Below are 23,153 nucleotides of genomic sequence, written 5' to 3' on the forward strand. Positions count from 1 at the left end.
GCACACCCAGTGATAAGCACAGGAGGTTGGCTGTGTGTGTGTGTGTGTGTGTGTGTGTGTGTGTGTGTGTGTGTGTGTGTGTGTGTGTCAGCATCACCTCTTTTCTTTTTGCCGTGGCGATGTGCAGAAGTCAGGTGTGTTATTTATAACCTGTCTGAACAACAAACACAGACGTGGAACTGTTCTCTGACATCTTAAGTCACCAGAGACGTCTTTCACTGGACTCCTCTTATAAAGACTTTATATCTGTTCGTTTGTGTTTTCAATATTCAGATTTAAAACTGGTCATCAACTAATGAACAAAACAAAAAATTTGTAACAGAAAGAACTGTAAACGTGATTGTTTACCTCTCACACATATGAATATTACTTTTAATGACGTGCAGTTCGGTGTTTAGTTTCATAAATTAGTCAGATTTGACACAAACGTCACAAAACGTCAGAAAAACGAAGCCAATCAAAGTCAAACAGAATGTATTGTTCGTATTAAAAAGCACACAAACAGCATGCGATCGTCATTATTCCAGGCTGATGGTTTAAAGGGTTAATGATGGTAAAGTCTGAGCCGTTCTGTCCATCTGTGTATCAAAGAATAACTGATGGAATGATTTTTTATTTTTAAGAAACAAGTGTTGGCTGGCTGTAAAACAGGGAGACAGACCCAAAGGAAGGCTGCTTTGATAAATGACGTCATTAGTCATTAACGCTCCCAGTAACTGCTATCTGCACAGAGTCACGGTGGGAACTGATGACTGGCATGTGTCAATGTGGTGTGTGTGTGTGTGTGTGTGTGTGTGTGTGTCTGTGTGTGTGTGTGTGTGTAAAGCATCCCCTGCTTTATGGTGTGTTTGACTCTAAATGTTCCATAATGTACTAAATGAACATCATGCTGTATTGAAGAAGACTGTAAACTAGAGATTGAGACCATAAACTCATGTTTACAATGTTTACTGAGGGAATAAATCAAGAGAGAAGTAGAGTCATTTTAGACTAGACTTCTATACAACCAGAGGAGTTGCCCCCTGGTGGACACTAGAGAGAATGCAGCTTTAACACTTGCTTCGTCAAATCTTTTAAAGTGGGGTTGTATGTGTGTGTGTATACCGTCTGACAGGAGCAGCAGAAATTGATTGACATGTGGCGTTAAAGCACTTTGAGTGGTCAGAAGTCTTGAAAGACTTCATTGCTGGTTAAATTGGCTGCTAAACATGTGTGTTGTGTTGTGTTGTGTTGTGTTGTGTTGCGTTGCGTTGTGTTGTGTTGTGTTGAGTTGTGTTGTGTTGTGTTGTGTTGAGTTGTGTTGTGTTGTGTTGTGTTGTGTTGTGTTGTGTTGAGTTGTGTTGTGTTGAGTTGTGTTGTGTTGTGTTGAGTTGTGTTGTGTTGAGTTGTGTTGTGTTGTGTTGTGTTGAGTTGTGTTGTGTTGAGTTGTGTTGTGTTGAGTTGTGTTGTGTTGAGTTGTGTTGAGTTGTGTTGTGTTGAGTTGTGTTGTGTTGTGTTGTGTTGAGTTGTGTTGTGTTGTGTTGTGTTGAGTTGTGTTGTGTTGAGTTGTGTTGTGTTGAGTTGTGTTGTGTTGTGTTGAGTTGTGTTGTGTTGAGTTGTGTTGAGTTGTGTTGTGTTGAGTTGTGTTGTGTTGTGTTGTGTTGTGTTGAGTTGTGTTGTGTTGTGTTGTGTTGTGTTGTGTTGTGTTGAGTTGTGTTGAGTTGTGTTGTGTTGAGTTGTGTTGTGTTAAGTTGTGTTGTGTTGAGTTGTGTTGTGTTGTGTTGTGTTGTGTTGTGTTGTGTTGAGTTGAGTTGAGTTGTGTTGTGTTGAGTTGTGTTGTGTTGAGTTGTGTTGTGTGTATTCCCCACTGGTCCCCGTATATATTTTTAGCTCCGTCAGTAGTTGTGTTTGATTGGTGGTCAGCGGGATCTATCGGTTACACAAGCGTCTGTGGGCAGGAGAGGAAACCTACACTCTGAACCTCTGCATGAGAGAGAGAGAGAGAGAGAGAGAGAGAGAGAGAGAGAGAGAGAGAGAGCAGAGAGAGAGACAGAGAGAGAGAGAGAGAAATGGTTTGAAGGAAGACTCTCCCGTCTTATCTAATCTATATCTGCACACTGAGTATTTCCCTGCAAACTCCATCACTGTTGTACTTCACCACCGTCACACAAAGACACTTTAGTTGGCAGCTGTTAGATTAAGTTTACTGCTATAGTCTCTCTCTCTCTGTCTCTCTCTCTCTCTCTCCTCTCTCTCTCTCTGTATCTCTCTCTCTCCTCTCCTCTCCTCTTCTCTCTCCTCTCCTCTATTCATGCTGTCAGTTTATCTGCCTCAGTCTGTTTCTCAGAAGGTGATGGACCGCTAAATGAACCCGTAGTATTCTGATAAACTCAGCACAACCACACAAACACCCCCTGTGTGTGTGTGTGTGTGTGTGTGTGTGTGTGTGTGTGTGTGTGTGTGTGTTTTGTGCACGCTTGTGTGGTTTCTTATACAAAATATTTGGATTCATTGTTAAACTAAACGGTGGTTTTATCAAAAGAATGTCTGACAAATGGATCCTTGATCAAGATATTGAATTGTGAACGGATGATTTAGTTGACAGAAATGTGTGTCTCACACACACACACACACACACACACACACACACACACACACACACACACACACACACACACACACACACACACACACGCACACACACACAACAGAGGTTTTCCTAATATTTTTTTTTGTGACAGCGCCGGTTGCCACAGCAACAAGGCAGAGCTTGTCTTAAAGGAATCCTGCGGAGGAACAGAGAAGGAGACGCAGACAGAGAGAAGCCTCGAGGAGGCGGAGGCATTCTTAGAAACATGAAGTTTACTTACACTGAGACACTGATCTGTGGTATTATAGCTTTTCTTATGTTTCAATATGCAAATGAGACATAATCGTATTAAATATGTGCTGATGCTGAAGCAGCCAGTAAGTGATTCAAACAAAACCATTTGCTTAACCTTTCTAAACGAGGGGAATGTACGCTCTCCTCTTGAGGACTGTTTGTTAAGATTAAGATTAAGATTAAGACTAAGAGACGCTAGCAGCACTTCACAGCCGACTCCAGGTGAGATTCCACGTCTGTTTGCTTCCATTCATTTGAACAAACCATTGACTTTATAGAAGAACGTAGCCATCGAGACGTCACTCATTGGTTGGTGATGTTTTGAAGCCTCGAGTTTGACGATTTCGCCCGTCGCCATCTTGGATTACGGCCGTCGCCATGTTGGTTTTTCTGCAACCAGTGAACAGGAAGTGACCGTATATGGACTGAGGAGGAGTAGAGAGTGTTATGTATTGTTATGAGCAGGTGAAGGACATTTTCGCATTCAAATCTCATTCAAGTCAAATTGCTGACTGATGCATGGAGACGGTGAGCTGCAGCTCGGTCAGCATGAACCAGACTGGAGGAGGAAGCTGCCAGTCTGGTGAGTGATGGTCTCATTTGTTACATCGTGATAATGTTGCAGCCTTAGCGTGTTTGAACGCTTCGCCGTTAACCGAACATCGGTTTCAATCTAATGAGGAGGCAAAAAGTCTGAAGGCCGACGAGCAACGAGAGGCTCGTAGAACAAGTAATGTGTGTGTGTGTGTGTGTGTGTGTGTGTGTGTGTGTGTGCGTGTGTGTGTGTGTGCGTACTCCTCCGACCTGACAGCTCCGTGAGGTGAGGAGCTGACATGAGACGCTGTGAAGCATTACCGTGTGATATCCCATGACATTTGAACACCTCCCTTTATACAGTCAACTGGACGAGATCGAAGAGAGAGAGAGAGAGAGAGAGAGAGAGATCTGTTCATACCTATATCTATCAAATCACTCGTCTTGTATCAACAGTGTGATTAACAGTGGTAGAAATGAAGTCTCACTTAAGGACACCAAAAACCTAAAATAACTTCAAACACCCCCCCCCTCTCTCTCTTTTTGTGACAATTTACTTAATAGTCGATTGGTTACTGCGGAAACCAGGGGATACATGTCTCTTTGGATGAGAGAGAGAGAGAGAGAGACAGAGAGAGAGAGAGAGAGACGCCATGCAGCGAGGTGTTAAGAATTCATTTAGCCCCCCGCTGACACACACTCTCTCTCTTTCAGCCTCTTTACGGCGTCGCCACGCCGACGCTTTTTTTCGGCACATCCAAAATCTTTTGGGTTATCATCTCTGATGCCGCTGAATTTGGCCCTTTTTAAAAATCGTGGATTTGTTTCCGATGTAAGTGAATCTGCTGTGTGGTTCCTTCACCACAGTGTGCCAAACAAATATATATACAAATATATATTTACATATATATATACATATATATGTATGACTCTATATATATATATATATATGACTCTACTTCTCTCTTGATTTATTCCCTCAGTAAACATAGTAAACATGAGTTTATGGTCTGAATCTCTAGTTTACAGTCTTCTTCAATACAGCATGATGTTCATTTAGTACATTATGCTCCATTTAGAGTCAAACAGACCATAAAGAGGGGATGATTTAGGGGCGGGGCTACACACTGATTGACAGGTCTCTACCAGAGACGTATACGGCGTCTCTACGTCACTCCTCCTCAGTCCAGATGTGGTCACTTCCTGTTCACTAGTTGAGAAAAAACAACATGGCGACGGCCGTAATCCAAGATGGCGACGGGCGAAATTGCATAAACTAAATAAATTGTTTACGCAGTTTAACAGTTTATGCAATCAACATTAAAGTGTCTTCACATGAGGTTCATCACAGCAAACTGGGACTGGACCAGTCCAGTACATTGATGACATTCAGTGTAAGGAATAGTTCTGTAGAATCACCTGCTTTACTCTCATGAATCCATTCACACAGATGCTGTTGGAGGGTTCATGTGTCTGTTTTACAGTCTGCTCACCTTTCCAATGACTAAAGGAACGCCATGACTCCTCCACATTGTGACGGAGCAGCGCTCCGATCCTCCAGGGAGCCATCAGAACCGGGCCGATCACTCACACTCGTACTTCCAGCTATTTTACCTGGCGCTGCTCCGTGGCCCACATTGAAGTACTGGAGGAGGTTTCCCCCCCCCCCAGCAGCCATGAGTGACGAGCTCTGGATGAATGTGAAGCAAACACTCTGCCACACTTTGCAATCGCTCCCCGGTATGAAATACAAACAAATTAAATAATATGAAAGGAAGAAAGAATTCATCTTCTGTGTGTGTGTGTGTGTGTGTGTGTGTGTGTGTGTGTGTGTGAGAGCCTCCTCCAAGGCAGCTCTACTAATTGACTCGTTGTTCAGAAGTGGAGAGAGAGACAGACAGACGGCACATTGTTGAAGCGGCTCACGTATCGGCGGCAACGCCGGGCGCTTTTTGGCAACTCTCTCTGAGGCTGTGTTTTAAAAGAATGCATCTGGCAGCGGAAATAACCTGGAGATAATCCGTACGGCATTAGCCCTAAAGGCTGTCATCATTACTCAGACTCGGGGGTGGTGGTGGTGGTGGTTGGGGGTGGGATGAGAAGAAAAGCGCTGACCTGCCGTTTTTTCTTTTGTCCGGCCGTGATATTCACTTTAAAGTGTGTATCTGCCTTGGAAAGAAAGGCTGCACCGCCTAGAGGTTTTCACCAAGAGCTCCTGACACCTGAGGATGATATCTCCTCCTCATTAGGGAAGGGCTCGCTGCAGAAGATAGCTGCAGTTGCACAACGTGTAGTGTGTGTGTGTGTGTGTGTGTGTGTGTGTGTGTGTGTGCGTGCGTGTGTGTGTGTTGGCCTGCAGCATGTGCCTGCCTTTGGCATGATTTGAATATTTGTATTGTTTGTTAGTGAACCTAAAAAAATAATTTATTCAAACTGGAAGACATTTTGACTTCCAAAATGTTCATGAACCAGGTCAAAGCCATGTTCACTGAGCACGACCAATCCAAGACAACACACACACACACACACACACACACACACACACACACACACACACACACACACACACTCAGCTCTGCACTTCAGTAATCACCACACACCTTGTTCAGTTTCAGTTTTTCAGTAAATTTGCAATTTGAAGTGAACAACTTGCTCTCAGAGCTCGTTAAACTCATTCCCTCGATAACACAATGATTCCTCATGTTCCTGGTGGGCTTTTAACTTGAAACATTTTGCGGGAAGTGAATTCATGACATGAAGCCTTCATAGATACAGTCATCTATAAATACACCCGTTTAATATCGTCAACAAATAAGCGACTTGATTGAACCCGATGGCAGGAGACCCGTTGGTGAGCTTCTGTTTGTGTCTCTGCATTTAACAGCAACATTAAAAAGACGGAACCTGATTCAAAACGACAATGAGTTGCACATCTAGCATCCGTGCACGTTTCCTGCTCTCGTGTGTTGGCGAGTGGGCGCTTGTGTGTACATGTGTGTGTACATGTGTGTACATGTGTGTGTACACGTGTGTTCTTGCCCACTCACAGCCTATCTTTGTACGCGTTGCGATACCTACAGCGGTCCGTCTCTTTCCCTAGAGAACCAGGGTCACGCGGGGCCAAGAGACGTGGAGAACCGGAGCCGGTTTTTTTTCTGGGGGAGGAGCATTTCAGCTTCCTTCTGCCGCCCGGGCCTTCTGGGAGGATCAGAACCTCCGGGGCTGTTGTTGCCGCACATCCTCCTTCACACACTATTTAACCAAGCGGTGCGCTGGCTCCCTCGGCGCACAGAGAAATGCATATTGAATCGCTCCCGTCACACTCCGCCGCTTTGCTTCTGTTTAAATTCATTTCTTTCTCCGGCACGCGGCTCAGTTTCCTGCATGTTGCTGCTCGCTCCGTTAAACCTCTTTTCTAAACAAAGCGTTGTTCGTACCCTCAAAAACACCGCGCATGGTCTCGACGTTAGTGTCGCAGCAATTTTCTGAGCAAGTCAGAGAGTCAACAAATAGGTAAAAGATCACAGAAGGTCCTCAAACCCAAAGCCGGACTCTGAGTCTCTGACTGAATTAGATCCTGTTCTAGTGTCCTTCCACCCGCTGCGCTTCTACCACGGTCGTACCTTTTTGGGGCTGTTCCAGTCATGTGACCCTCCCATCTCTCATCATCTGTCACCGACATGATTATGAATTCACGACTTCAGAAAGCATAAGTTTCCTCTCAGGTCGCATCGTGCTCTGGGCCTCCGCTCCTCCAGCTGTTCTCCTTAACGGCGGACGTCTCCACGTGGTTCGAACGCGTCAGCATGATGGTGATCCTGTTGAACTGCGTGACTCTGGGGATGTACCAGCCCTGTGAGAACATCGACTGCTCCTCGGACAGATGCCAAATACTACAGGTACCAACACACACATACACACACTCACCACGCCATTGTTTTTATTATCCACCAGTAGAATCATGCGTCCCGTGAGTGAGCGTGCGTCTCTGTGTCTGTCCGCAGCCACGTCGCTCGTCCTGCTGCAGCAAACCGCATGTTATTTTTGGCAGCCTGGTCATGGCTGCATGTTTAAAGAACCTCTCCTGGCTGCGTTGACTCACACTTTCTCAAACCAGCGCCTGCTTCGTGCCGCCCGCTGGCCGGTAGGTGCGGCTAGAGATAACCCAGCTGAGTGCGTCACCGACCCCTCGGCCGCTATCCTCTGCAGCGAGGGGGGAAGACAGCTTTCCCCACTTTTCTTGGTTTTGCACGGTGTGTTTGGCGAACAGCGAACAGAGCTCCCAGTACTCACGCTGCTGAGTACGTCGCCGCCACTCCGTTTGCTACGCGGGCCGACAGCTTGTTGAGTCACAGTTTTCTGTTCTTGGCAAGGCCGTGTGACGTTTCTGATACGACGACTACGGCCAGCTGTGGGATGTGTTCATTCGGTCACACAGCAGCGGTCGATGCAGACTCACCCTGCTGAGTGCACCTTTCTAGTCCTTGGTATTTTACTGTGACTCCACCCTCTCATTCACTTCTCCTCGACTGCAACACACTTCTATTCATCTTACGATGTGGCGTTCCTTACAGTGGGCATTACAGCCTCACAAGAGCCACTGACACTCTGGATTCCCTCCCTGTTTTTTAAAAGTGCCCTATAAATAAAGTTGACTTAGTTACACAGGCTCATGTATATTTGATGTATATCATGTGTATCTGCGTAGATACATTGACGCGGTGCGAAAAGCACTCGCAAGCGTGCGTTAATAAACCTGTGCACTTATACTCAGCCGTGCATATTTTGTATATTACCCCCATACATAAGCAGACAACTCACATGAGCACACAGAGACAACAACATGGCCTCACATTCCTAGAAGTAGAGAGCAAAGGCTTCTAGGAAGACACACACACACACACACACACACACACACACACACACACACACACACACACACCCTCCTCTTCTGTATTGCTTTCCTCTCAATGCTTCCTCGCCTGTAACTCCTAGCAGTGACTCACTGCTAGCATGTGGTCTTTATGGTGCAGCGAGCATGACTTTCTCACGTACGGCACCCCGGCAGCTATCCCCCCCCTCCCCGTCAACTTGCAGGACACAGGATCCCTTCTCACTTACCCCCCCCCCCCCCCCCCCCGAGTGGGTGTGCACGTATGTCTTCGGTCTGTCGCTTGTTGAATCACCTCTGATTTTCTGTTTTTTACGTTCTCACACGAACACACACACACACACACACACACACACAAAAGGCACCGCACTCAGCACCCCCAGTGGATCGATCCGGCTCCCTGGGGGAGGTGGCTGGTGAGTTGGACCTAATAGAATTTCTCCTCGGAGTATCTATAGAGCCTATTCAATATCGGCATGGATTTAGTGCGCTGCAGTGCCACAGTCAATACTCTCCTCTCACAAAATCCGTTGTTCAATACGGTGATTTCAGTTGGGGCCTCAGCAGCGCAATCGTTAAGCTCTAACAAATGTCGAATTAAAGACCCTCTGGAAGCTTAGTTACTTATGTAGTCAGCTAGTAAACGCCACAAAAGATGGTTTTGCATGATAAGTGAATATCAGATTCGGTTGTTCCGTGAGAGTCAGAGGCGACTCAAATCGTAGTTTGGTCCTTAAAACGCTTTAAGACCAAACAGATATTTAATTAGCATTTGGCTTCCCTCTAGCTATCCCATGAGCTGGATGGGTGAGAGTCTTCATAGACATCACACGATGTTGTATAGAGACAACAATGTTTTCATCTCACTGGGTAGGAAGTGTCAGATAGTCAATAACTAGCCCTCAGAAAGAGAGGATGTGAAAGGTTTGGAGCCTTCAGAGCTGAACGATTGTCATCAGTTTTCCTCCTGTGATAGTGTGTTTGTCTATTCGGGCTCTTTCACATCCAGCATTCGTAGCTGTTATCATGAGCGGTGGGATTGGAGGTGGACGGGTCCAACCAAGCGGCAACCTCCGGTTCTGACGAGTGAAGCCGATGCTGAAGTGTCTTAAAGCTGCATTCTCTCTAGTGTCCACCAGGGGGCGACTCCTCTGGTTGTATAGAAGTCTAGTCTAAAATGACTCTACTTCTCTCTTGATTTATTCCCTCAGTAAACATTGTAAACATGAGTTTATGGTCTCAATCTCTAGTTTACAGTCTTCTTCAATACAGCATGATGTTCATTTAGTACATTATGCTCCATTTAGAGTCAAACACACCATAAAGCAGGGGATGAGTTAGGGGCGGGGCAACGGCCAAAATCCAATGTCGAACTTGAGGCTTCTTAACATCAGTCCACAAACCAATGGGTGACATCACCATGACGACGCCCACTTCTTGTGTTACAGTCTGTGGGTCCAACAAACAGCGATCTTTCAGCCAAGACGCCGCTGTTCGTTCCTTGTTCCTGTTGATTTATTTGTCACGTAACTTGCGTACTTCAGTAACGGCACTTCCGTCGTCAGTTTTACCCAAAGCGACCGCTGCAGCTTATAAGCGGGCTGCAGTGTAATCCGTCTGGGCAGCTCCTCGCCGTCAATTTGCGTCCGCTAGAAATGTTTTGTTTTTCCCACTGAAAGAAAAGTAAAGAAAAAGCTTTTATTTCTCTGCAGGGTTCTTTCCAAAAATGTTGCAGCTTTATAACAACAGTCTGAGCCAGAGTGTCAGTGGCAACATCAAGCACTGTTAGTGGGCGTACATTGACATTCCCATCAGCCTCAGCTGCACTACTCAACACGTTAGCGTTGTCATTGAGAGCTGTAGATGTAATAATATTTACGTTATTGATATCAGTATCAGCCTCAAAATGTAATCATGGATTGGACTGAAGCCTGCCAAAGTTGAAAAGATTGGAAAGCTAAGAGCATAACAGAGTAGAGACGGATAGAAGTGGAGCGTCAAACAAGGGAAAGGCAGAGAGAGACGGATGATGCAGAAGTATAGAGACGTAGAAGAGACTAGAAGACGAGCGAGTGAGAGGTTAAGAACGAGAGCAGTGGAGGTGTCAGAGGAGGGATGGGTTTTTTGGGACATTTGGTGGAGTTTTCATCTCCCTCGGTTCAGCAAACTTTACAAAAGGCAGCGCCTCGTCCGTCTTTCCGGTGTTGCAAAAAGTTCAAGGTTGCAAAACTGCGACCACTCCTCCGAATTAGCAGGCCAGTCCTGCACCGCGACGCTCCTCCGGGACTGCCGAGTAGGTCGAAGAGAGTGACGGAACATGGATTCGCATCAGTGGCTTTCGGATTCCGATCATGTTGCCTACAGTGCTTCACCCTCTGAAAATCAAATTACAGGCAACGCCAGAGCGCGTCAGTTCCTCCCTAATCCCCCTTTCTACACAGAAGAGAACGGCAGCTAATCTAGGCTCTTTGCTCACAACAGCAATAACACGCATTAGCGAGCTGGGTGCTTTGATTTATTTGGATTTTTTTTTTTTTTCTTTCGCTCCCTTCTTTTAATTAGATGCTAGATTGAAGCTGAAGTGAGGTGGGGGGATGTCGATGTGGGGCTTATCTTTGATTACTGCACAAACAAATTATTTTCCATTACACCACAGTTTAGGGCAAACTGCTCGACTGGGGAGAGGTGGGGGGGGTAAAGGTTTAATAGAGAGAGATGGAGATATTAAACTGTTAGAGAAGGACAATAAATGAAGAGAGATGGAAGGTTGTAAACGGCCCTCTGGACTTTGCTCACAGCCTTTCACTGCAATTAGCAAATCGTTTTCATCGATGAGCGATCTGCTGATTATTTGTGCCGAATAATGTTCCAGAACTCCAAGTGGCCTCTTCAGATTGCATCAGTCAGAAGCAAACACCGATGTCTGTCATGAAGCTGAAACAATACGTTGATTAGTTGGCTACCCGATTCATGTTTTGCTGATTGATTCACACCTGCAACCTTTTTGGAATTTGGATTTTCAATCATTTTTCAACCACCTTCATAATGCTGAAGCCTGAGCATTGTGTGTTGCTGACAGCAGGCCTCGATGGACCCATCGAGTCCAGACATTTGACTCCGACTGCCATCAGCATGTTCCCACAGATTCACCGCACCAGGCGGTGTTTTCCCATTTGCTGCCAGGTTTTTTCACCATCCTAAATCACAAGTTGTATTACAGTGGTTCTGTAGGTTCCCCTCATGTGATGTGAAGCAACGTCTTCACCAACATTACAAATCACATATTTCCCACTTGCCTCAGCTCATATAAGCATTGGTTGGTTGGTTCATCGATGTCCTTCTCTGATGTTTCTGTCTCCACCTTGTTTGCGGTGCCCAAAGCACTGAGCAATGACACCGTGTCTCTTTGTCTTCCTGTCCAGGCGTTCGATGCATTCATCTACATCTTCTTCGCCATGGAGATGGTTATAAAGATGGTCGCGCTGGGGATCTTCGGGCGACACTGTTACCTCGGGGACACGTGGAACCGACTGGATTTCTTCATCGTCATGGCAGGGTGAGGACCTCCTGTTCCCGCTAAGCTCTCTATGTCTGTCAGGGGACGGGTTTTGATTTTGATTCATCAGGCGTATATATTTAAAGGCCAGGCTCGCCCCGACAGTTCATGGTGCATTGTACCATGCATGGCCAACACCGTTTAAGTTGAATAAGAAATATTTAATATAGTCACTGTCGACCTGGGACATGGTGGACAATAACACAACCATAATGTGATTCAGCTGAGCTAATCACCGTAATGTACTTTAACAAATGAGCTGAAAATGACCCTCATAAATTTACTATGTGTACCTTGTCTGTTACTGACGACTTCAAAGTCAAATAAATTCACTTAAGCTGGCCAATGAAGAGTAGCATTTAATGACGAGTCTTTTTAATATCTACTCAACCTCAGCTGCTACCTGTCTACTAGCTGTCGCCTCAGCTAATCACTGAACTTCACCATTTGGCCGTGTTTGTAATGTTGGTGACTTCTGAATCATTTTTCATGAAACTATAAGACAAATAATCAGGCTTTCTGTGTGGTTAAAACCGACCACTCTAAGGACTCTGTGCATGTTTTAGTACATTACAAACAAGCCTGTTTCTGCAGGCAAAGCTAGCGTCCCAACTCGTCACAGTTAATGTGAATTACTGATGCATCTAGCCAACCAAGCTAGCCTGCTAGCACTAGCAGTTACTTAGCATGTGTTATGCTAAAGGTAACTCTTTCCCAGATCCAAATATGTTCACTACCTGCTACAAAAAAAGACGTGATGGCGACTCAAGGCTTAACAACCACAGACCAGTGGGTGACGTCACAGTGACTACGTCCACTTCTTATTCACAAAGACTTTTATACTTAAGACAGACGCTGTGGGGTCACCACATCAACGGAGACTTTCTACTGAACACACGGCTGGTTCAACTGCTTTTTCATGGAGGACTTCTGTATTCTCGTTCTGAAACGTATCCGTGATGCCGTGGGTCCCAAAGTCGTGCAGCCTTGAACATACGTTCCTCATTAGAGGCTAACGATAGCTTTCTTGACAATATACAGTGGTTTAGCTTTTCCTGCTGAAGTCACATATCGGCCATCAGAGGTTGGTCTGTTTTTCAGATGGTGTCAAACACACTTTTAGGCTGTCGGCCGATTCACAGCCTACAGCGGCTAGTTTCAAGTGATTGATGAAGAAACTCCCAATAAGAAGAGCTCTAAAGCGATCCGTACTCATGTTTCTTCACTCAAAACAAAACCCCATAGAGGTGTTTTATTGCCACAGAATACATTATCGATTTTCATTGCAACCAAACATCACACCGGCTGACAGCTGAGTTTGAATTGATTATTTTATCGGCTGTGGCACTGCGATGAAAACCTAAATGTTACTTTCCTTGAAGATGCCGTTCTTTGACGTGTGCGTCGCTCATGTTGGTTTTTAAGGAATATAATACAAGAGCTCTGGATTCTCTGGACCTTACTGGTGTCCTTTCAGTTCAGTTAGCAATCCTGCAAGATAGTAATACAACCAGCAGGGTCTGGGCATGCTGGGTAAACGTCTCTCATCTGTTCCTCTTGTCGGGTGAAGCTCGTAGAAAGAGACGCTCCTCTGTGTCGGTGACTTAATCAACTGTGCACAGGAGAAATATTAGGAGTACTCAAAGACGACACGATCAACTATTAAAGCTTCGTTAGTTATCATTGAGAAGCTCATCAAATGGGCCAAAATTAGTCTGCGTACAAACAAGCTTCATACCAACTGCTTAAGCTACCCTCAGCAGTCTCATTGTGCGCAAGTGCATATTCACGTTTAAAGGGATTGTCTTAAAGATTTAGTATTAATCCACTGTTGGTGACGCAGAAGAGACAAATACAGCTTTAAAACGGAGGCAGCAGGGACAGAGAAAGCCTGCATTCTTCTCTCAGGTGTGGTTCAAGCTCCAATAATTAAAAAAAGCAATTTTTTCCAGTAAATATTATGACTTATTTGGTGATTTCCTGACTTGACAAAGCTCCTTCAGAGTAAAAACAAGGTTAGATGGAACTCCCAATGACCGATGAAATGGCCTTTATGTGTATAATATATCCATCCATCCAACCTCGCTCCCATCCATCTTTTCCTCCATCCGTCCATCACTCCGTTCATCCATCCGTCCATCCATCTTTTGCTCCCTCCCTCCATCCACTCTCACCGTGAACGCTCTTCCTTTGACTTGCATTCATTATTGTGGTTGTCAAACCAGATGTGAAAAGTCCACAAACACACTGAACACCATCATGTAAGCACATCTCCTTTCTCCACCTACAGTACATTCTCTCATCCCACAATGCCCTCTTTTCATATTTCATATATCAATTCATATCAAAATAGCTGTTTTAAATATTGCTTCAAAAGAAAATGTTTGTGCTTAATATTTAGATATTTCTCTTTTTGATGAATTATTGAGTTTTTCCATTTCTATTGTGCCCCAGCAGCTTTCCACCATGTTTCTACCTCAGCCATGTTCCCTCCCTCCCTCCCTCCTTTTTTTATTTCCACTCTCCTCATCCTCCTCTCCTTCTTTTGCCCTCAAGGGAAGGTGAACATTTTTCATTCACTTTTTTACTGCCCTGGTTTCTCGAGATTTTCCATAAAATTTCAACAGCGCACCGTTCCAGCCCGTAGGCTAGAGAAGATACTGCCGCCACCATCTTGCTTCCTCGTAACGTTGAATGTGGTCCGTTTCCTCCACTCTGATCCCAGTTTTCAGCACATATGTCTTAACCCCCCCCCCCACCCCCAACCCGTCTGTTGTCGTCCTTTAAACAGCAGCTGCAGAGATCTGTCGCCTCGTCTCTGTGGAATCTAAACCCCCAATAAACACGACCACCAATAAACTCCCCGGTCTCACAATCACCGCATGCAGCGCATGCAGAGGCAAGGAGGGGGAGCGCGATAAAACCGTCGCACCCCTGGGAACTAGTGTGCTGCAAACACAAACAGTAGGCGAGCTGCAGGGAGGGGATTAGGAGCAGCACGAGTCCCACACTGCTCAGCCTGCCTGTACGGCTGTTAGATGGTGTGTTTGAGGACCGGTGCGGAGAACGCAGGTGTCCAACAGTAAATCAAAAGTTTGCTCTTTGGCACAACCCCCTGCTGCACGCCTGTTTGTCGGGCATTTCATTTAATTCTGATAAACAAAGCTCCAGCTGAAAGCCTCGTGCTTTGTGTTCCAGTGCATTGTTCCTCAAATGAGCCTTTATATTTATATACTTTCCAAAGCAAAAGGGCGCGGCTTCTGTGGCCGCTAAAGCTGCAATTCTCAACCTTGAACTGCGCCGCTGAGCAAGTGGCATCTTGGCGCTCCTGTTTAAATCAGGTTCTGTGATAAACGGCACCATTCTGTGTAAATGAGCCTCATTGCAAAAACAGTCCAATTCACGAAGATCAGCGCTGAAAGTCACACGCTGTTACAGTGAAATCATCAGCGTCTTCAGAGCGTTTGGCGGGAACTGAAGCACATTTATCTGACAGACATGGCTATTAAATCCCAAACAAGGGTTTCTCTGTGTCGCATGTCAATTCCTCGCCTCAGGTTTTGATATCTCTGCACCTTGTTGGTGCTCAGGGTCCATTGTGTTACAAAATAAAAACACTACATTGCACTATAAAAGAGCCTATTCAGAGGCAAAAAAGGGATCTATTTGGAGTCCAACCCTTCATTTTCAACAGATAACATGTTGTTGTCTGTGGCTCAGGAGATAAAGCACTGGTGGAATCGATCCTCTGCTCGGGGAAGTCCGCTTGTCGAAGTGTCCTTGAGCCCAAGAACCCCAAATTGCTCCCCAATGGGCCGGGCCAGCGCCTTGCATGGCTGCTCTGCCGTCACCTGAAGAGACGCATTGGAAAGCGCTTTGGCACTCCTCTTTAGCACATTCTACACATTCATAACCCGGTGAAACCTACGAAGCCGGCGTCGGTCCGTTCTTCATTGAAGCGCTGAATACATTTATTCATCCTCAGTTCTTTTTCTCTGAGGTTTCTTACAGCTAATGATGGCGGTTCCGTTACGCTCAACAAAACCGGCGTCATAGGATATCTGTCTCTCCGTATTCACATCTCCAGTGTGGTGATTGTGTGTGCGTCTGCTCTCTCCTGGTAGCAGTAATAACATCACTTCCAACGAGTGAATCTGATCCTAATTTGCTGTGCCACTATGGACAGGGATATAGAGAGAGAGAGAGAGGGAGAGAGGGAGAGAGCGAGAGAAGGAAGGAGTTTGGGTACAGTCTTTAGCGGTTGACACCTGCTGTTGCTCAGCATTAGGACTCGAGATCAGAGGTTTAGTTGTAGGAACATACCCTGGAAAAAAGGGAAATATTGGCATTGATGAATGAACAAATTCTCGTCAAAAAATACGGTAAATTACAACAAAAACCTACTGGATTTATTCAAGTTTGTCACCAAAACTACATTTTACAGATTACACGTGAACACATCGTGATAACGTTATAATGTTCCTTCAGCCAGTACTCATGTTCACTGAGCAGAGCCTGAAGGCATCATAGTGTAATTGAAGTGAACCTCCGTTGGTTAGCCGTTAGCGGTGCTGCTAATGTTACTAGCTCTCCTCTTGATTAGTTGTTAACAATGAAACATGATCTGAGATCAGAGACTAGAACCACATGTTCTACTGAGTACTGGAGGAGAACCATCGTCAGGAGAACTTTATTTACACTGTGATGGTTAACAATAAAACTTTATTTACACTGTGATGGTTAACGTTAAACTTTATTTACACTGTGATGGTTAACGTTAAACTTTATTTACACTGTGCTGGTTAACGTTAAACTTTATTTACACTGTGATGGTTAACGTTAAAACTTTATTTACACTGTGATGGTTAACGTTAAAACTTTATTTACACTCTGATGGTTAACGTTAAAACTTTATTTACACTGTGATGGTTAACGTTAAAACTTTATTTACACTCTGATGGTTAACGTTAAAACTTTATTTACACTCTGATGGTTAACGTTAAAATGTTATTTACACTGTGATGGTTAATGTTGAACTGTGTCATTAATCCGTGAGAGGAGTACGGATCACGGATCAACAGCGGTTGTTTTTGCTATTGAATTCATAATTGTTCCTCTCAAAGTGATGCTGTTTGTGTAACTGGAACCTGCCCCCCAATGACCCTCCTGCATTGTATGCTTGTGTGTATGTGAGTACAAACTGCATATTTTAAAATGTGTGTGTGTGTGTGTGTGTGTGTGTGTGTATCCTGTTGTGACAGCCTGTCATCTGTCTTGGAGAGGCTATCGGTGAGTGCAGGCGCAGCTTTACGCCTCCTCTCTCAGGATGCATCCTTTCTCTCTGCTCCTCCTCCTCCTCTCCCCTCACGTCCTCTATCTGTCTCCGACACTCAGCAGAGGGAGCAGGAGAGGAGGTGAGGACGCTCCGGTGTGTCCGGGGAGCATAAATTAACAAAAAATAAATAAAAAATACTTGCAACATCACAGAGACAGGAAGGGACATCAAAGCGTATTAATGGAGAAATGTCAGGGCTCATGAATTTACACATTTCACAACTCTAAATGCATTCCTATCAAAGTCATTGTACGAATGACGACCAGGAGTGTGTCGTCCTCTGTTGCTCGCTCACTCGACTGTTGCTCTGAGCGTTGCCCGTGTCAGCGTAACCTCCACTCTTCAATGGGCAATCTGAGCCGGGTAATTGCTCGCTGTTCCTTGCCACCGTTGTTACAGCCAGAGACGCCGGTTGCGTGATTGGCTCCGAAAGGTTTCAGCTGCTGAGAGATTCACCGCAGTGGCAGATTTCATTCCATCGGAATCTAGCCGTTCATACCCAAACATAGAGCTGGGAATCGATCCGCCGATCTTCTGATTGAAGGACAACCCGCTCCACCACTATATATATCTATATATAGATATATAGATATATATATATGTATATTTCAACGACTTGTGTCTGAAGACATGCATGTATTTTTCTGTTCATGTTCTTGCGACTGTGGGTTTGTTAGATGCTTTTACTTTTGGCCATCTGTTTCTCTCTGTTCTGGGGTTAACATGGACGGTAAATGTGCGTTCCCTCGTACATATCAAACATATGCTTTACATCTTAACTGTCTCTTAACATTCAGAGCTGCCAAGCCTCACACCGGCGAGGAGAGCAGATGGAAGACCATCATTTATCTCGCTCTGTGTTGGCAGAACTATATGTACATATACTGAATATATATATATATATATATATACTTAATGTTCTCCCCCTCCGTCGACAGAAATAAGTGCCGTCCGCTCGTATACTTTAACCATGTTTCCATTCACATGTTTCTTTAAAAAGATGAAACATGCTCAAAACCAGCTGACATGAGAGAACGATTAATACTTTCCCAATTGAAGACCTCTCTCTCTCTCTCTCTCTCTCTCTCTCTCTCCATTCTTCTCTCGTAGACGGTTTGATGGGTAGCCGACTTGCTTTGTCTCTGGTTCGTGACCTCTTCTTCTTCTACTCTTTTTTTTTTTTACCCGCGGATCACAGCCATGCGTAGCTTACAACTCCTGATGAAACTTACGCAGCCTCGTTTATTGTGATGGAAACCCGTCTAATGTACATTCAGAACAAGAACAACAAGAACAACAAAAGCTGTGAGAAGCAAACGGAACGGCACGGCGCTGCCAAAGCGTGACGCCATCTTGGATCAACATCACATGGTGTCACATGATGAAGCGTGCTGCAGCGATACGATTTACTGCAACACGTCCACTAGTGTCTACTTAATACTGTATCCAGCTGTCTGCACAAGTCTTTTGCGCGCTTCATGTGTTGGTGCAGCGTGTGTGCTGTCGGGTGCGCATGTTGTAATGAGTTTAACTGGAGGATGAAGCACGAGGTTACTGACTTAATGACCCGGGATAGTACTTGACACCAAGCCTGAGTAAATGAAGCCTGGGAGTCCGTCTGGTACCGTACAGCACCAACCGTCTAGACAGATGTGTGTGTGTGTGTGTGTGTGTGTGTGTGTGTGTGTGTGTGTGTGTGTGTGTGTGTGTGTGTAAAAAGACCTCACAAGTTGTGACTGCTAGAAACCGAGCCCCACAAAGTGGCTAAAAAACTAGTATGAGAAAAAAAGTTTAGAATTTTGATATATTGAATAGATGATAATTATATAGATTTTTTTTTTTATCTTGCCTGATTTTTTACAGTGGTGTAGGGCCACTGGAAAGGGTGGACCCCACATTTGGGTGAAAAAAGTTCGGGCCTTACAAAGGGGGAAAACAAGTATGTGAGTATGTGTGTGTGTGTGTGTGTGTGTGTGTGTGTGTGCATTGTGGGCTCATTGTTGTCAGATCAAGTCTTATGTAGAATATACATATAATATGTAATATACATGCGCCGCTTTGACTTTTTCCGTCGGTTCGTTCTCAGTTTCTGTCGACTCAACTAAACGCTTTTCTGGGGAAAGTTTGAAAAATAAGCAAACTCTTTCATGATGTTGGTGAAATGCACGAGCAGCGAGTGCGAGTGATGTGGATCACTACTTACAGGCTCGTCCCCCAGAGCTCTGAATATTTCCCTCACATCTACGGCTCGCTCACTTTGATGAGCGATGCACTTTGACTGAGTGCTGTAACTGTAGAGAGACACACAGACGGGGTCAGGACTACAGTTAGGACTGAAGGCCTCAAATGTGTGTGCACATAAACACACATGGTTCCAATAATGTACCGCTCCAAAAACAGAATCTAAATGACATGTGAGGAGTGAAGGATTTTGGGAAGTGACTTCCTTCTCCGTGAAAGTGAGATTAAAGGCTCAAAGCTGTTCAACGGTTGCAGCGATGCAACCGTTGCCTGCTGCTGTTCTCCTAAAGCTAATGTGAGCTATTGTGTTGAGTTTCCTTTCAGGGAAATCTTCTGAGTGAATTTAAGTTCAGTTAAAGCGTGGATGTCTCAGGCTTTTATTGTGAAAGGTTAAAAAAAAACACACTAGATCTTCTAGATCGGGTAATGTGACCGGAACACAGCTCCAGCAGACAGACGGCTTTCATCTTTGACAAGATATCCACATGTCTGCACATTTAACACACACACACACACGCACACACACACACACACCACACACACACACACAGACAGAGGGACATGTGTACGAGTGTCTGTCCCCAGCTGGAGGTGTAACAGTACCTCATTAGAGCTCTGACGCCACACGACACACTGCAGGAATGTGAGAAATAACACACACAGAGAGAAAACACACACACACACACACACACACACACACACACACACACACACACACAGAAAGGACAAAACAAATAGGGAAGAAATAAAGATGGAGGGATATATTTTAAGCAGCAAAGGAAGATATTTAAAAGACAGTTTGTGAGGCTGAAAATAAAGAGGAAGACGAGTGCGTCAGAGCTGTTGTAAACCATTGTGTGTGTGTGTGTGTGTCTGTGTGTGTGTGTGTGTGTGTGTGTGCGCGCGCCTCTATCTTCTCTGACTTGCAAACCACTGCTGGGACAGAAGATCTACTGCATCCATTAATCTCATTTGAATAATTAATGCCGTCTTCTCCAGAAGGGACTTTCGTCTGGACCTGCGAGACGTTCAGTGCGTTCCAGTAATTGCCACATTAGTTTATTCTCTCGCCTTCTTCCAGGCCGTGTGCGCACAGCCGGCAGAATGACCGCCCTAAATCTGTGTGTTTCGCTGCCCGGATCAGCTGATATATGTTGCACTTAATGTGACGGGAAAAAAGCAGGTTGAACTTCTGCTGTTGATGCTGGTGAACTGTAACGTAAGAGTCTGATCAGCAGCTGTGATTCAGAGCATTCATTCATTAAGTTGTGCTCTGTGACAGCGAGAGAAGGCGTGATGGATTAGTGTTCTCCTCTGGTTTTATTGGATTGGTGTCTCGTGTAGGATTCACTGCTGTGATATTAAAACACAGACTATACTGCTGAGTTTTTAGCAGATTTTGGGGGGTTTTGCTCACGCTAGCATTGTTTGGATTCATGTCCCTCTGACGCCATCACAAGGTTAGCATGTCGTCAAGTCATCTCAACTTTTTGCAACAGGTGAACAGGAAGTGACCATATCTGGACTGAGGAGGAGAGGAGAGACCTGTCAATCAGCGTGTAGCCCCGCCCCTAAATCATCCCCTCTTTCTGGTGTGTTTGACTCTAAATGTTCCATAATGTACTAAATGAACATCATGCTGCATTGAAGAAGACTGTAAACTAGAGATTGAGACCATAAACTCATGTTTACAATGTTTACTGAGGGAATAAATCAAGAGAGAAGTAGAGTCATTTTAGACTAGACTTCTATACAACCAGAGGAGTCGCCCCCTGCTGGACACTAGAGAGAATGCAGCTTTAACACATGAAGCTTTGAAGAACTTTGCAGAACCAGAGATTGCCGCCTGCGTTTTGAAAGCCTGCCTCTTGACAGTATCTCCGTTATTCAAAGCTCCTCCCTCCATCCAGCGGAGGAACCCTGGAGAGAAACCGCCCCGCTGGCTCATAGGAGTCTTAAAATGCCAACTTGTGCTTTTTTTTTGTTGGGAGGTAAAGTAAACGGCGGAGAGACAGAGCGGCTCCCTCAAGAGAAGAGAAAACCCTAAAAAGAGAAGGAGGATGTTAAAGAAGGGATTTAAAACACACACACACACACACACACACACACACACACACACACACACACACACCTTTAAAGTCGCTTAGGAACAAAAGTTCCTCCTGTTCAAATATTCATGAGGCAGTCTGGTTAAAGCAGTCTTAACTCAAACACAGACAGACACTACATTTAGTTTGACCTGTGTGTGTGTGTGTGTGTGTGTGTGTGTGTGTGTGTTGGTTCACGGCTTACATAACTACACTCTTCAGGAGTGTGTGAGTGTGTTTGGACGTGAGTGTGCAAAGAGAGAAAGTGTGTGTGTGTGTGTGTGGTTGTGCTTTTGTGCACGTGTGTTCTGATTTGACACAGCTTTGTGAGTCTGCCCCGAGCACCTTATCTACTGTGTGTGAGAGTGTGTGTGAGAGTGTGTGTGTGTGAGAGTGTGTGTGAGAGTGTGTGTGTGTGAGTGTGTGTGTGTGTGTGTGTGTGTGTGTGAGTGTGTGTGTGTGATTTTGTCTTTGGGTGTCAGACTGAGCTTATCCGTCCGTTCATCTGCTTGGCGCGGGAAAAAGTAGGCTGTATCGAGGTAGTGCTTCTTGTGTGTGTGTGTGTGTGTGTTATTGTGCCTGTGTGTATAATACACTGTGTCCTTGCAGTTGTGTGTATGTGTGTGTGTGTGTGTGTGTGTATATCACTGTGTGCACGAGTGTATATCACTGTGTGCACGAGTGTAATTGTTTGCGTATGCGTGGTCAAAATGAGCTGTGTTATCTAAAATTGCTGCCCGGAATTGCTCAAAATGACGGATAAATATAACACTCACTCACACACACACACACACACACACTCACTCACACACACACACACACACACACACACATCCTTGTACTTCTATCTTTGTGAGGACCACGACCGGGTGTCAGTTACTCGTGTGGTTTTACTCGCAGCCATTGGTCCACACTACCTCCGCAACTGCAACCCTCGCAGCAGGGAGGGCCTGTCCGAACACGGAGACGTCTGAGCCGGCGGCTAGCGGCCATTTTTGGCTGTTGCCATCTTGAGTCTCGGCCGTCACCATCTTGGCTTTTTTTTGCAACCAGTGAGCGTAAAGTTTCCAAATTCGGAATGTGGAGGAATGACGTCAGGTAGGTCTCTGGTAGAAACCTGTCAAAACCAGGGGATCCTGGAATCCAGGCGCTCTTGTGAACTCCGACCTCGCTCTTCACGGTCGGTGTGTTTTACTAGCTTGGTTTTGGTCTGGTTTTGGGCTGCTGTCACCGGCAAGGACACGGTAACACGGCGGCAAGAGGAGACGTTCATATTTCATGGTTTGCCGAGTTCCATCCGCGCAGCTTTCGTACGCTTTGAAGCAGATGCAGAGCTTCTGGTCACTGAGCTGAAGTAAAGCGGAGGCTCTAATGTGGGGGCAGAGAACGGCTGCAGGTCTCCACTTTGAGACTTCGTCCCGGTCGGTGAATGAACTACAGGTCTGATCTTCTAATTTGACGTTTCATTGAAGTTGGCAGAACTTCGACGCGGCCTCCTGTTTCTTTGTCTCTTCCCTTCACGTAACTTGTTCATGTGTTTTCCACCTTTTGAAACCTCGCAGGATTGTATTTCTAAAACTGTGAAACTCCAGGAAATTGGAGGATTTCTATGTCGCTGTCTTCTTCACTGTTATTTTGCTGTCGAA

The 23,153-nt window shown here is 45.2% G+C and overlaps 1 protein-coding gene across 1 annotated transcript in view; it reads left to right on the plus strand.

The window, feature by feature from the left end:
* Positions 1-7,203: 7,203 nt before the first annotated feature.
* Positions 7,204-23,153, plus strand: part of LOC137871569 (voltage-dependent T-type calcium channel subunit alpha-1I-like) — a 94,098-nt gene continuing 78,148 nt past the window's right edge. Inside the window, exons 1-2 of the mRNA XM_068709430.1 lie at positions 7,204-7,296; positions 11,711-11,844. Of these exons, the coding sequence (XP_068565531.1) occupies positions 7,204-7,296; positions 11,711-11,844 (227 nt within the window). The remainder of the gene's footprint in view (positions 7,297-11,710; positions 11,845-23,153) is intronic.

The sequence above is a fragment of the Cebidichthys violaceus genome, unplaced genomic scaffold (assembly GCF_023349555.1).
Source record: "Cebidichthys violaceus isolate CVI_PGR_0920_01 unplaced genomic scaffold, fCebVio1.0.p SCAF_148, whole genome shotgun sequence".
Taxonomy (NCBI): Eukaryota; Metazoa; Chordata; class Actinopteri; order Perciformes; family Stichaeidae; genus Cebidichthys; species Cebidichthys violaceus.